The 16,119-nt window shown below is 36.6% G+C and overlaps 1 protein-coding gene across 6 annotated transcripts in view; it reads right to left on the bottom strand.

Annotated features, from left to right (window-relative positions):
• The window catches only part of STPG2 (sperm tail PG-rich repeat containing 2), a 604,392-nt gene that overhangs the window by 570,772 nt on the left and 17,501 nt on the right, over window positions 1-16,119 (bottom strand). For all 6 annotated transcript variants that reach the window (XM_070047844.1, XM_070047843.1, XM_051820162.2 and 3 more), the window contains 2 exons: window positions 14,931-15,095; window positions 1,340-1,452 (listed from right to left, as the gene is read on the bottom strand). In XM_070047844.1, coding sequence (XP_069903945.1) covers window positions 1,340-1,452; window positions 14,931-15,095 — 278 coding nt within the window. The remainder of the gene's footprint in view (window positions 1-1,339; window positions 1,453-14,930; window positions 15,096-16,119) is intronic.

Genomic DNA, 16,119 nt, shown 5'->3' with positions numbered 1-16,119 from the left:
TAGACTTACGTCTTGTTTGGAAGAATGAATATGCTATAAATATAGACTTCACTTAACTAAATATATGTGTTAAGTTTAGAGTAACTACAGAAAGAATACAAAGATATGTCTTTCATGTTAGAAGAGTGAAAAATGAAACAGACAATGGACTACAGTATAAAATTCTCCAAATCAGGACCATATTTTACAGCTTTCATTCGAAAAGTATTAGTGCATAGTGGGAATTCAAATGTTTGTTCAGTGAATGAGCTATAGCAGGGAGTCAGAGCAAGAACTTATCACTGCTGATAGACAGATATGTCTGAATCTGTCTAGCAAACTGATGGAGTATCCAGTCACTTTGGGACTTGAAAAAATTCATGTTATTAGAAAGAATGAATTAGGCAGATAAACTGGACTATGTGAAACAAAATCAATCATTGGGGCCGGTGCTGTGGTGCAGCAAGGTAAGCTGCCATCTGCAATACCAGCATCCCATATGGGCTACACTTTGTGTCTGGCTGTCCCACCTCTGATCGAGCTCCCTACTTAAAGGCCTGAGAAAAGCAGAGGAAGATGGTCCAAGTTCTTGGGCCTCTGCACATAGGTGGCAGACCCAGAAGAAGCTCCTGGACCTTGGCTTCAGTCTGGCCCAGCCCGGGCCATTGTAGCCATCTGGGGAGTGTACTACCAAATTGCAGATCTCTCTTTCTCCTTCTCTCTCTCTCTCTCTGCAACTCTGCCTTTCAAATAATTAAATAGATCTTTTTAAAAAAATCAATCATGAAAATGGGTAGCAGATTATGAGGACCATATATTTGTTGTTTTTGCCTTCTGTGACCTCCTGTATAAAACTTTACTGGGAAGTAGGAGAATATAAAGGAAAACTTTTTTTTTTGCTAGAACTTATTTAGTAGCTAAACTTCATAAATATTATTTTCAACCCAAAGTTATCACTCTAACTCACAGTGATAGAAAAGTTTTTGAAGCCCCTCATATTTTCCTACTTATATACATAGACTATGTAATCAAACAGGCCTCAGTTAACGTCTGCCTCCACCCCTTAATATCTGCAAAGTCTTTACTGTGTTATTCATCCTCTCCAATCCTTGAGTTTCTCATTAATAGAATGGTTACAACAATCACAACTACATATAAAACAATACATGTAAAGTAAGTGCCACAGGGAGGACCTGACTCATAAAAAAGCAATAGCTTTCATTACTCCAAAATACAATACTTCCTTAAGTTTTTCATACTATTTTTTTTCCTTTTTTGACAGCCTAGCCTTAGTCTGAATTATTAAAATACTTTACGGCCAAGAACTACATCAAAGTTATACTATTTCTTTTTAACTTACTGGATTATGTCATACTGTCCAGGACCAGGACCAGACCTTCCAGGTAACTCTCGTCTTCCTGAAGAGCTGCCAAAATGTACACCTTTGTATTTCAAAGTTGCATCAGAAACATCCTAAAAAATGAGGAGGAAGCAGGGGAAGATGGGACCTGGTGTAACTAAATCATGAAATGATGTCTAACTTTAAATCTAACTGTAAATGCAAGGATAGGTTCAGTCAATGGGATTCTGCTGGTGTTCTTCGATGATCCCAAGCTAAGTAACACCATTGGCCTCCATCCTCCATCTGTATCATCCAGGATTCCCATAGAAGTACCACAAATATTAGCATATTCTCAACCAATATGAACAGTTTTGCTCTGGGCAGTGCATCAGTAATCTAAAACCTTAAGGGCAATGAAAATTAGCTCTTGGAGGTTTAGAAAATGAGGAGGGGGATTGTCTTATTTAGGGAATGAATAAACTCTATTTATAATTAGTTTTTGATATTTATTTTCATCCTCTTCAAAGGCAGAACAAAGGAGAGAGACAGATTGAGAAAATGCAAACATTACAAATAGACATTAGATAACTTCTATCTACCTGTGTAAATTTTTCTACCTGGTGTAAATTTTTCAAAGAGTAATAATAGTCAGTAATAAAGTAAACACTAACTCAGTTCATTTTATTGTTAATACTTAAGGACAGGATCAGCCTTTAATGTCAAAGAAATCATTTGTGACTGGAGAAACCAACCATTACTTTCCTTTACATACTCTAAAATAAATATCAAAACTATGCATGAACCATAAAGAGTTAAAGCAACTGGCTTCATCATAAACTAAAATTAATAAAGTATAACAAAATAACCATAGCTGCTCACAGGAATTCTTCAGAACTAAGATACTCTTAACTGAACTATCTGGTGGTAGAAGAAAAATCTAGTTTACATATTGTAAATTTGTAAAAATACAGTTTTTTAACCATGATTATTAAATAAATACTATATGAGTGTATGTACATTTGTGGAAAATGAAATGTATAAAATTTTAAACCAATGCATAGTTTATTCATAATATGAATTTTCCATGAAATTTTGGAAAACTCTGTATATGCTGAATAAAATCCCCATAACATACAGTTTAATTGCATTAAAAAAGTGTGCAAGTGCTCTAGATGGCTATTACTATTTTAAGCAGTGGACGCAACTTCTCTCAATGACAATATTAGGCAATATTAATGCAATATATTATTAGTGATAAAAAGCATAATTTCAGTTCAAAATGGTGACTCAAACCCATAGGTGCCCCACCTCACCCCACAATTTCAAAAATAATTTATATAAAGACACAAATTATCAGTGCTAGAAACTAGAAGATTTCATCCACATATGAAACTTTAAAGAATTGTAGAAAATATAGCAGATACCAGAACTAGAAAGGGACCTCACAACATGTGAAAAGTGTCTCAGATGACCTCCACTCACATCCTGAGAAAAACAGAAACTGGAGATGAAGACAGATGCTGAGGTAGTGAATATAAAGCAGTATTTACTTAGAGAAACACTACTCCAAAAAGCTTTGGGATACTACAACAAAATCCAAAAAGAAGTTGGCACAGCACTAAAATTCCCTATTATGTGATAATTTTTACTTCACTGAACTTATCACTAACAAGTAGCCCTCAGACATAAAATATAAACTAAGAGGTCAGCATTGTGGTATAGCAGGTAAAGCCACCAATCTATATGAGTACTTGTTCAGGTCCTGCTGCTCCACTTCCTATCCAGATCCTTGCTAATGTGCCTGGGAAAGCATCAGAAGATGGCCCAAGTGCTGAGCCCCTGTACCCACATGGAAGACCCAGAAAAACTCCAGGCTCCTGGCTTTGGATCGGCCCAGTTCCAGCCTTTATGACTATTTGGGGAGTGAGCCAGTGAAAGGAAGTTCTCTCTAACTCTGCCTTTCAAATAAATAAATAAATAAATCTTTGAAATATAAAGAACTAAGTAGAGACTATGATGGCTTATTTTAGGTGTCCACTTGACTATGGGCAGGGATACCAGATACCTGTAAAACATTATTTTAGGGTATGTCTGGGAGGATGTTTCTCAAAGGGATTGTATTTAAATCAGTGGTCTAAGAAAGATCCACCGTTATCCAACATGGCTGAGCATTCAACCAGTTGAGGGAAAGCATAGAACAATAATACAGAGGAAAAGGAAATTCACTCTCTTCTGGAGCTGGGAAATCTCCTCCCCTTGGACAACAGATCAGAACTCTAGTTTCTCTTGCCTTTAGCTTATGAGACTTGCACCAGTGCCCCATCTCTTCCCCTTTCCATGCCCTGCCACCCTTCCCAAGGTTTTTAGGCTTTTGTTCTCAGTCTGAGAGTCACACTATTGGCTTCCAAGGTTCTGATGCCTTCAGACTTGGACAGAGCTATGCCACTGGCTTCCCTGTTTCTCTAGCTTGCAAATGGTCTACCATGGAACTTAGCTTCTATAACTGCATGAGCCAATTCCTATAATAAAAACCTTCTTACATATATAGATGCACATATACACACCCCAAAGTGTACTTCAAAAAATTCATACAAATTGAATTAAAAACTAAGTGCATTTTAGCACAAAAAAATTTTAAATTTATGCACTTAAGAAGACTTCAAGGAGCTCATGAAAATGCATATTAGGAAAAAACTATGCAAAGATTTCAAAATTTCTGAACCCAAAACAAAGTTACTTTTATTTTCATTCTCTATGAATTTTGTGAAAGTGCATGTATATGTATACATAAGAGTAAATGGTCCTGTTCCTCTGGAGGACAGTGACACACAGGCACAAAAACAAGCACTGATAGATCTTCAGTTTTTTCATAAAGTGAAATGGGACCTCTGTTGATTCTTTTTACATAGATGCAATCTCATCGTAAAATGTGCATACAGATTTCCAAAATGTTTCCGCTGTCTTGATATTAGTAAAGCCCTTTGTTTGTTCCTTGCATGGGGCTGTAGAGAACGTTGAAGATAAGGGTAGAGAAACATGGAGTCATCAGATATGTCCAAGTAGGACTTAGTCATGTTTTTGAACATTTGGGAACTAATACAGTCAACCAACAGGAGGTGAATGTGAAAACTAGTCCTATAGGAAGCAGCTCATCATGATGACCATCACAGGATAAGAAAATTCTCGTGTCAAGAGAGTGGCAAGATCAAACATTGAATATTTTCTGATGACTAAATTTGCCTCCTAGCAAGGACAGTCTGTTCAACAAATGCTGGTGGGAAAAGTGGATCTCAGCATGCAGAGGTATGAAACAAAACCCCTATCTTATACAAAAATCCACTCAAAATGGATCGAGGGCCTAAATCTAATACCAGATACCATCAAATTATTAGAGAACATTGAGAAAACTCCACATGGCATTGGCATAGGCAAAGACTTCTTGGAAAAGACCCCAGAGCACAGGCAATAAAAGCAAAAATTGACAAATGGGGTTACATCAAGCTGAAAAGCTTCTGCACTGCCAAAGAAACACTCAGCAAAGTTAAGAGGCGACCAACAGAATGGGAGAAAATATTTGCAAACTATAAAACTGAAATTAATATCCAGAATCTATAAAGAGCTCAAGAAATTCAACAACAACAAAACAAACAATCCACTTAAGAAATGGGCAAAGGATGTGAACAGACATTTTTCAAAAGAGGAATTCAAATGGCCAACGTACACATGAAAAAATGCTCAGTGTCACTAGCCATTAGGAAAATGCAAATCAAAACCACAATGAGGTTGCATTCAAGTTAGAATGACTCTCATACAGAAATCAACAAACAATAAATGCTGGAAAGGATGTGGGGGGAAAAGTACACTAATCCACCGCTAGTGGGAATATAAACCATACAGCTATTGTGGAAGACAGTATGGAGATACCTCAGAAATCTGAAAATAGATCTACTATATGATCCAGCCATCTCAGTTCTGAGAATTTTCCCAAACAAAATGAAATCAGCATATGAAAGAGTCATCTATACCCTCCATGTTCTTTACAATGCAATTCACAATAGCTAAGATATGGAATCAACCCAGATGTCCATCAGCTGAAGATTAGATAATGAAATTATGGTATAAATACACAATGGAGTACTACTCATTGGTTAAAAAAAATGAAATCCTGTCTTTTGCAACAAAATGGATGCAGCTGGAAACCATTATACTAAGTAAAATAAGCCAATCCCAAAAACACAGATACCGTAAGTTTTCCCTGATCTGTGGTAACTAATAGAGCATATAATATGTAATGTATTGGGGTGAAATAGTCATTTTGAGATTTAGTGATCATTTATAGCCCTTGCCTCTTCCTCAGAGGAAGAGTGATTTTTTTGTTTATACTATTTGTTGAACTCTACTTAGTCCAGGGTTAATCTTATGAGTATAAAGTTAACTGAAAATAGATCTTTGTAAAAACTAAAAGTGGGAAAAGGAGAGGGAGAAGTAATAAGGGAGGGAACATGGGTAGGAGGGATGGTAGGTGGAAGTATCACTATGTTCCTAAATCTGTATATATGAAATACACGAACTTTATATATCTTAAATGAAATTTTAAAAATAAATAAATTTATCTCCTAATACAGATAATGCCATCTGGATTGATGCCTATATCCTGTGGAGTGCAAAAAGGCTATAAAAAAATCTAAAAGAATGGTTCCTTTAAAACGCCGGTGACACTGTGGCTCAATAGGCTAATCCTCCGCCTGCTGCACCGGCACACCAGGTTCTAGTCCCGGTCGGGGTGCCGGATTCTGTCCCAGTTGCTCCTCTTCCAGTCCAGCTCTCTGCTGTGGCCCGGGAAGGCAGTGGAGGATGGCCCAAGTGCTTGGGCCCTGCACCCACATGGGAAACCAGGAGAAGCATCTGGCTCCTGGCTTCGGATCAGCACAGTGCGCCGGCCGCAGCACGCCGGCCGCAGCGGCCACTGGGGGATGAACCAATGGAAAAGGAAGACCTTTCTCTCTGTCTCTCTCACTGTACACTCTGCCTGTCAAACAAACAAACAAACAAACAAAAAACACTGGTAAACTCAATCCAATTTCAGGACTCTGAAAAGAGAGTAACACAAAGAAGACATTATTTCCTCACTTCACCCTAGTTTATCATGCAGCTGATGAACATTGGTAAAAATGCCCAGCAGAGAGAACCAGCTGGCAAGAGACTGAAGTGTCTGGGACAGTGGCTGTACTCAGTGGAAACAGACTTGTCTAGGAGTATGGCTGAGACATCCCCTGAGGACCACTAAAGCTGCCTGGCAAGAGAAACTCTACATTAACTGGCGGAGACAGATGAGAAACATTAATACTTGAATTAGTAACATCACTCTAATTTTAGTATCCACAATCCATTGAAACCTGGAAAAACTTGCATAACATATATAAAAAAGATTAATTTCTATTTTTTCTAGGAATATTTCCAACATCATAAGCGCTCTCAGTGTACTTTAGAAGGGATCCATAGATCCTTTCTAACAAATTAAAATGTAAAGAGCCGGGTGGTATCATCCCCTCTTCACTATGACATCTGTCATAACACTGAATGGTGAGTGATACAATTCTATAAAGCACTATATCAATTCAAGGTATTATTGTTACTATTAATATTATTTGTCATTACTAGTGGGGATTTTAATGAACACAATTCTAAGTCCAGTCCCTTGTGAGGACCCTTATGAGGGCCTTGAAGTAATAAGGCTATGAATAAAAATCAAAAAAGCTGGGGGCTGACACTGTAGCGTAGTAGGCTATGCCTCCAACTTCAGCGCCAGCATCCCATATGAGCACCGATTCAAGTCCTAGCTGCTTTTCTTATGATCCAGGTCTCTGCTAATGGCCTGAGAAAGTAGTAGAGGATGGCCCAAGTGCTTGGGACCCCGCACCCGCATGGGAGACCAGGAGGAAGCTCCTGGCTTCGAATCGGCCCAGCTCCAGCCATTGTGGCCATTCGGTCTCTCCCTCTGTCTGTAACTCTGCCTCAAAAATTAATTAATTAAATAAATAAAAAATAAATAAATAATAAAAGAGCTTCTCACTAATCTTTGTAAAATACAGGATATACAAAAACTGCTTTCAGATTCCTAACTATAACACAAAAGGAAATTAGGCCATCCAAAAGCTTTGGATCTTGAGGGTGCAAAGACAAATGCTGCAACATCCAGAACAGCTTAGAAGAAGTCAGCAGAACAGCAGGTGTCATTAGGGAAGCACTAAAGAAAACCATGGCATCTACAGAAATAGCTAAAAGGCATATTTTTCTGATAGGGTCAGCAGTAACTCAAAAGAGCATGCATCTAACAAAGCTTCAGAAAAAGAGACAATGCCTAACCACACAACACTTTCTTTTAAAAACTGAATATTTAAGACCCTCTTTCAAATGGAATTACTTAATATAGCCATGGATTTTAAAGTAAACAGTTTTGATGGCAGAAAAAAAAATTTCCCATTGATGTTCTACTTTAGATTTTCTTAGAAATAAAGCAGAATTTCGTAATTCCATAGATTTGTTCTACTACATTTTTACTATAAGGAGCTATGAAGTACAAAATGTAGACCTATGTTCTAATATAACATACTTGAATATGTTAGGCATTTCACATACATTAGAAATATGTTCTAATATAATATCATTGAATATATTATTATATATTTCATATACAAGCATATCTATTTACTGTAGATAATCAATGTACCTATTAGTATTTTAAAACACACTATGATAATCCATCTTTCATATTTTATAGCCTAAAAAATCATGTTAAGCTTTTATAATAATAATTTTAACACAGCAATTCAGAAAACCTTGAGAAGTATATCTAAGAAGCTTTCTTCAGGTGAATTTACATTATTGAGATTTTATGGTTCAACAATTTAACAATTCTAAAGGTAATTCAGGAGAAGAAAACATTGTTCAAAATATTAGCAGAAAAATCCTTTTCCATATATACAATAAAATTCATTTAATTTAAACCATATGAACTGATAATTACTTAACTCATCTCTGCAGTACTCAAATTGTTCAATTTGAAATTTAATTTAAAAGCCTTTTAAAAATACAGACAAAAAATGAATAAATTCATGCATTCTTAATTCTAAATTACACTCTCTTCTATATCAAGAAGTGTTGACAGTAGTACTAACTTCAAGGTCACTGTCAACCTGTAAAGTCATTATTAGCAAATAAAATATGGCTTAATTGAAGCAAACTCAGCAAGAAGCTGCACTACTTTAAATGAATGCCAAAATATAACTTAAAGAAGAATTACTGCCACTCTCATCGAAAATTAAATTAAGAAATGGCTATACAACTTTTCCCCATGTCCTTCTATAATTAAATATGAAAACAAAATTTGTGAAGAGTTAAAAGCCTCAAAATACAGCAGTGCAAACACTAATGGACTATTTTCCAGTGTGACAGCATACAGGTAGTTACCAGCATGTTATCACTAGCAAGTATGTTAGTATCATAATTCCAATCCTGAACTTTACTTCTGAAACCCACCTCTGAAAAACAGCTTTCTAACAGTAAGCTAACCTCTTCTTAAAAAAAAAAAAAAAAGCTAAATTTTATCATTCAAAATGATATTCAAAATAATTTTGGGAGCAGGTGCTGTGGTGCAGCAGCTAAGCCCCATATTTGGGACACTCACATCCTATACCAGAGTGCCTAGGTTTCAGCCCTCGGTTCCACTTCCAATTCCAGTTTTCTGCAAATGTGAACCTTGGGAGGCAGCAGATAATAGTTCAACTCCTTGGGTACCTTTCATCCATGTAGGAGACTTAGACTGAGTTACAGGTTCCTGGCTTCAGCCTGGTCAGCCCCTAGTCACTCTTTCTCTCTTTCTCTTTCTCTCTTTCTCATTGCAATGTATTAGACCATAATTTTTCCCCCCAGGATATTTTGAATAAAGCAACTAAGCACAAAGAGATTAAGTAATTTGGTCAAGGACAATTAACAATTAAGTGGTGGGGCCAGCAAACATACTAATGCCTTTTGGTCCCATTAAACTTCATCTCATAACTTGTCTTTCACTTGAGAGAAACTACCCTGTTATCAGACTACAGAAATTCTATAGGTCACTTAAATTGTTACAAAATTGATCTTTGCTGTTTTACTAAGCACATATGACAACTATCTAAGATATTTGCCATTCTCTATTGAAAAAGACCATTAGGTTCCTCTATTTTTTTTTTTTTTTAATTTTTTTTGAGCAGTTAATACCAGCTAAGGACTAGCAACTTTTTTTTTTTTTTGGACGGGCAGAGTGGACAGTGAGAGAGAGAGACAGACAGAAAGGTCTTTCCCTTTCCGTTGGTTCACTCCACAATGGCCGCCGCAGCCAGCATGCTGCAGCCGGCATACCACACCAATCTGAAGCCAGGAGCCAGGTGCCCGGTGCCCCTCCCGGTCTCCCATGTGGGTGCAGGGCCCAAGCACTTGGGCCATCCTCCACTGCCTTCCCAGGCCACAGCAGAGAGCCAGACTGGAAGAGAAGCAACCGGGACAGAATCTGGTGCCTCAACCGGGACTAGAACCCAGGGTGCCGGCACCGCAGGCGGAGGATTAGCCTATTGAGCCGTGGCACCGGCCAGGTTCTTCTTAATATCAATGATGGTATAGTCAACAAATGGAAGACCAAGTTTGACATATAAAGTAAAAATAATCTTAAAGCAAAAGTCCCTAGGGCTGGCACTGTGGCGCAGTGGGTTAACACCCTGGCCTGAAGCGCCAGCATCCCCTATGGGCGCCAGCTCGAGACCCGGCTGCTCCACTTCTAATCCAACTCTCTGCTATGGCCTGGGAAAGCAACAGAAGATGGCCAAGTCCATGGGCCCCTGCACCCGCATGGGAGACTTGGAAGAAGTTCCTGGCTCCTGGCTTCAGATCAGCATAGTTCAGGCCGTTGCAGCCAATTGGGGAGTGAACCATGGATGGAAGACACTCTCTCTCACACACTCTCTCTCTCTCTCTCTCTCCTCCTCTCCTCTCCTCTCCTCTCCTTTTCTCTCTTCTCTCCTCCCCCTCCCTCTCCTCTCTCTGTGTAACTGACTTTCAAATAAATAAATACATCTTCAAAAATGTTTAAAAGAAGGAATTACAAACCAAAACCTGAATGATACTGGCTTATAAATTACCTATAGCATTATTCTTTAATTCTGTGTATAAATTTGAGTTACTAATAACCTACTTTAGCCTGAAAAACATATGCCAACCTCCTATCCTAGCTTCTTTAGGAACAATTTCTTTTCCTGTGTACAAGCCATATTTTTAAAATTCTTTGCATATTTCATGCCTTTTGTTGAAACATGACAATTTTTATAATATAATGTTGACAATTCTGAAAATTAGAATCCCTCTAGCAGACTTTGTTATTGTTTAGTGATTTTCCTGTAGTAATTCCCTAAAGTCTATTATTCTTGGTCACATGTGTCAACCTAGTTAGTTAATGGTCAGGAAATAACTAGACAAAGGTTTCTTTAAATGCCCTAAACCAATAAATCTCCAACTTTCACCAAAGTGCTCTATGTTAGTGCTGGGGCACTTTCAGTATTCACACAGACAATTTACAAATCTGCCTATTATCCCTCACCTCCTGCTTAGGCGGAGCTTCAAGATCACCTAGAGGTAAGAGCCTGTACATACTCAAGCATATTTTTTACAGTTATGAGTTTATGTTAACAATTCTGAAAGTACTTTAAGCATATTACAGAAATAAGCAACCAAGGAATTATATTGAGGATAATGAGAGTCAGGTTTCTCACTGTGGAAAGAAGTGACTTCAATATGAAAAAGAAGCAAGTAGAACAAATCTGTAATATTGGATTGCAATTGGAGGTATATGTATAAAGTCAAAGATTGAATAAATATATAAGAAATAATTATAAATTTCTAACTTTATCTATTGAGATGACTTAGAAGCAAGGACAGCCCAGTAGTATTGTTTGTACCTAGTATACAGATTTTATTCTGATATGCATTATCTACTAAATGGAAGTACAGTTCCTTAAAGAAATGGCTGATTTGAGGCCTGGACAGGAAAAGACAAACCCAGAACATCTTATGACTCCAGAAAGTAAGGAAATTCTCACAAAATGATAGTGATATACAAAAATAACACAAGCTACATCTTGAACAGTTTCCCAAGGATCAAATCTGGGATAATTTAAGCCTCAAAATAAATAAAAAGGGTGAGATAAACATTTGAATAAAATAGGAATTCATGACTCCACATTGATACAAGCACAAAAAAATGGCAAAGAAAATAAAATTCTTCTTTTGAGTACAGATTCAACAAATAAATGTTAAAGGAAAGAGGAAGTCAGAAAATTATTTGTTAACATCACAGTAAAATTGATTTGGGCATCATCAATGAATATTAAAACTAGCAGATGACAATTTGATGGATAACTATTCAATCTTTTCTTAATATTTATTTATTTGAAAGAGTTATCCATTTAAGATTTATTTATTTAAGATTTATTTATTTGAAAGAGATAAAGAGGAGGGATAGAGAGAAAGATCTTCCATCTACTGATTCACTCCCCAAATGGCCACAATGGCCAAGGGCCAAGCAAAAGCCAAGATCTAGGAGCCAAAAGCCAGAAGCTTCTTCCAGGTCTCCCATGTGCTACTCCACTTCTGACTTCTGATCCAGCTCCCTGCTGATGAGATTAGAAAGGCAGTGGAGGATGACCCAAGTGTGGGCCCATGTTACCCACACACTTGGATCATCCTGCGCTGCCTTCCCAAGATCAGAAGTGGAGCAGCAGGTACATGAACCAGTGCCAATATGGGATGCTGGCACTACAGATGGCAGCTTAACCCACTGCACCACAGTGCCAGCCCTAACTACTGAATCTTAAAATAACTTTAAAGGAAATAAAACTGGAAAACATTACCACAATAGCAATATATTTCTCTTTACATAATTTATTGAAAACCCATCACTTTTATAGTACTCCAGCCAAAATATAAAACCTTAAACTATTCATAAAAATATACACAAACTATGAGGAAAAGTCTACAAAATAACTACCGGTAGTCTTTAAAAAATCAGTTATCAAAAACAAAAACAAACTGAAGAACTGTTCCAAATTAAAGGAATCTAAAGAAACATGACAACGAAGTGCAACTGTATCAGATTAGACTCTGAACCAAAAATTTGTGTTTTTCTACAAAGAATATAATTGAGATAATTAGAAATAATGTCAAAACATGAAGATGACATAATAATATTATATGAATGAAATATCCAGATTTTGATCATTGCATTGTGGCTATCAAAGAGAATGTCTTTTTCTCAGGTTACTTACACTGATATCTTTAGGGTTAAAGAGACATCGTGTCAAAGTACTCTTGGAGCCAGCATTGTGGTATAGCGAGTTAACTCACTGCCTGCGGTGGCATCCCATATGGGTGCTGGTTGTTGTCCCAGTTACTCCACTTCCTATCCAGCTCCCTGCTAATACACCTAGGAAAGCAGTAGAAGACAGCCAAATGTTCAGGCCATCTCTCACCCACATGGGAGACCCAGATGGATTTCCTAGCTCCTAGTCCCTGGTTTCATTCTGACTCAGCCCTGACCATTACTGCCATTTGGAAAGTGAACCCGAGACTGGAAGATATCTTTCCCTTTTTGTCTCTCCCTCTCTTTTTGTAACTTTGCTTTTCAAATAAATAAATAAATCTCTAAAGTAAAATGTACTCTCACATGGTTTATTAAAAATAATATATAAATATACAGGGAGAAAAAATATGAAATAAATGTGATAAAATGTTAACAACTACGTGATCTAAGTAAACAATATATGCAAATTATTATTACAACTTTTCTATAATTGTGAAACTCCTTTAAAATTTAAAATTATTTTTTTAAATTTATCTAACTGCTCATAATAAACGAATTAGATCTAATATCTATATTCTTAAATTCAAAAAATATATTAAGTGGGAAATCAATAAACATACTGAAAACATTCACTTAATTTTTTTTTAATTATAAAAATACACATTATTATGTTTGAATATGTAATAAAGGTTTAGTGCTTGCTCTGGCAATGAAAAAAAGATGGAGAAAGAAGATTTAGGGGGATAATAATACATTGTTTTTCAAATGTAGCTAACTCTGGCAGGCATTGTCTCCCGGTGGGTTAAGCCAACACAAACACCCACATCCCATACTGGCATAGCAGTTCAAGTCCCAGCTACTCACTTTTGATCCAGCTTGCACCTAACTGTCCTGGGAAAACCACAGATTATGACCAAAGGCCTTACTCCCAGCCACCCATATCAGATACCTGAATAAGGTTCTGACTTATGCCTTCAGCCTGGCCCAGCCCCAGCTGATGTAGGCATTTGGGGAGTGAATCAGCAAATAGAAGATCTCTATCTCTCTTTGTTTCACTCTGCCTTTCAAGTAAACAAACAAATAAATCTTGAAAAAATAAACATAGCTAACTCAAAAAGTGGCCAAATTTTAAATATATGACACCTGGGTAATATAGTATCTATATTTTGATATATAAATTATAATAGAAATGTTCTAAGAACAAAAGATTTTAACAATTCAAAGATAAAAGACCCCTCAAATTCTTGGGTATATCTATTATCACAAATCAAATAGTTTCTGCAGGTGTTTGAGTCTAAGCCCAAAGATGGAGAACAACTAGAGTATTGTGAATGTAGGTTAAGTCAAATCCTGAGAATACCTACTATACTATGTCCAAAATGTCTCTTCAGCCTTTCCTTAAATCTATGCTTAATTTATGCCATTTTCCTTGCTAATATTTCATCTTTTGTATTTTATAAAAATACAATAGGTTTAAAGCACTAGGTACTTCTGTCTCGTACCTAAGCAAAACCAGACATTCAATATATACTCAGTATTTGTATGCCTGGGTAACTCACATTTCAACTGACTGACTGAAATTTTGATTCAACTCTGCCTAGGTTTGAAATTTTATCTGGATTAGATGGATCTGCTATAATATGTTTGCTATTTTAATCAAAAAGAAGCTCCTTATCTTTTTTACAATCATTTGTTGAATAAATGATGTTTACACTCTGAGATTCAAATTATTTTATAAATAAAATGTTCACTTTTTTCTTTCAAATTCAAGAAAAAAATCTGCTTTATATATGACTAAACATGGTAGCAGAGACATCTAGCAATTTCACACATTCTTTCTTCTTCCTAGATACACAGTTAGACAGTATTTCCCATCCTCCTTGGCAAGTATGGCCATGTGACTGAGTTTTAGCTCCCAGACCTGGCCTACAAAAATCTCCCACTCATAATCTTCCAGCCTCTTCTATTAGCTAGATATAGATTAGATGACCAGGCCCTAGGGGATGACAGAAATACAAACAGAATATGACTATGTCCTTGAATCTCTACATGGAAGAAAGTCACTTATCAACAAGTAGTGTCCAGATGAATGGGAGCAAAATTCCTTTGTTTTAAATCACTGAAATGTGGGTGTCTATTTGTTACCACAATTTGTATTACATGAACTAAAACGTGCATAAACAAACACAATCGTCCAACTGTCATGAAATGCATTATACTTACAAATAGAGGCTTATAGTATGCTGGACCTAGTGTGTCATCACTAGCAGGTGGAACACATTTTATAATACTATCATCCTTATTGATATGATAACCACATGACTGTCCACAAGAAGGAATTGAAGGAATATCCAGAGTTTTGGTAAGTGTTCGTGCTCTTGAAATTTTCTGTAAGGAAACATTTTATATTATTTACTCAAAGACACAAGGAAAAGAGAATTAGATATGAAATTTTATTAAAAGCTATTAAATATTGACAATGAATTTCATAATATAAACCAAAAAAGTATTTCTAAAAGTAACTCAAAGGAGTAAATTCAAGTCTAATGTCATTTTATAAACCAAACTACTAAAGTCACCATAAAGATGTATGAATTCTCTCTCATTTGCATCAGTTATGCACCTGCTTAGTAAAATAAATATTGATTCAAAGGCAAGAATTCCAAGAATCACATGAACAATTATGCTATTATTCAATTTGCCATACAAAAACATGCTTTATATTTTTAATAACATTTCTGAGTTTCATTATTTTCCAGGTCCTAACTTATCTCCACATTACCCAGACCTTGTATAAATACCCTAATCATGCACATACTATGTACCAGGAAAATAACACTAAATTAAAACAGAAAAATAAAAAATTTAACTATGAATTTAGTTATGTAAGTTATGTGAAGTCATATAGAAATTTATAAGAAAGCAAATGTGACAATATTGAAAGAAGCTTTGCAAAAACTAAAACAATGTTAATGTGAGAGGTTTTAAGGTGATTGTCCTCTTTTTAAAATTTGCTTTAATGTACAATACGTCTAAACAAAAACAGGAAGGAGTAACATTTAAAATATTAATATAAAATACATCAGATAAAAATATTGACATTCAAAGGATTTAGTTATTTGGATAATTAAGAATACATTGATTCCGGGCCTGCGCCATGGCTCACTTGGCTAATCCTCCGCATGAGATGCCAGTATCCCATATGGGCACCAGGTTCTAATCCCGGTTGCTCCTCTTCCAGTCCAGCTCTCTGCTGTGGCCCGGGAAGGCAGTGGAGGATGGCCCAAGTCCTTGGGCCCTGCACCCACATGGGAGACCAGGAGGAAGCACCTGGCTCCTGGCTTTGGACCAGTGCAGTGCGCTGGCCGTAGCGGCCATTTGGGGGGTGAACCAATGGAAGGAAGACCTTTCT

This window comes from Oryctolagus cuniculus, chromosome 8 (assembly GCF_964237555.1).
Source record: "Oryctolagus cuniculus chromosome 8, mOryCun1.1, whole genome shotgun sequence".
NCBI lineage: Eukaryota > Metazoa > Chordata > Mammalia > Lagomorpha > Leporidae > Oryctolagus > Oryctolagus cuniculus.
This window is presented reverse-complemented; position numbering and strand designations above follow the sequence as displayed.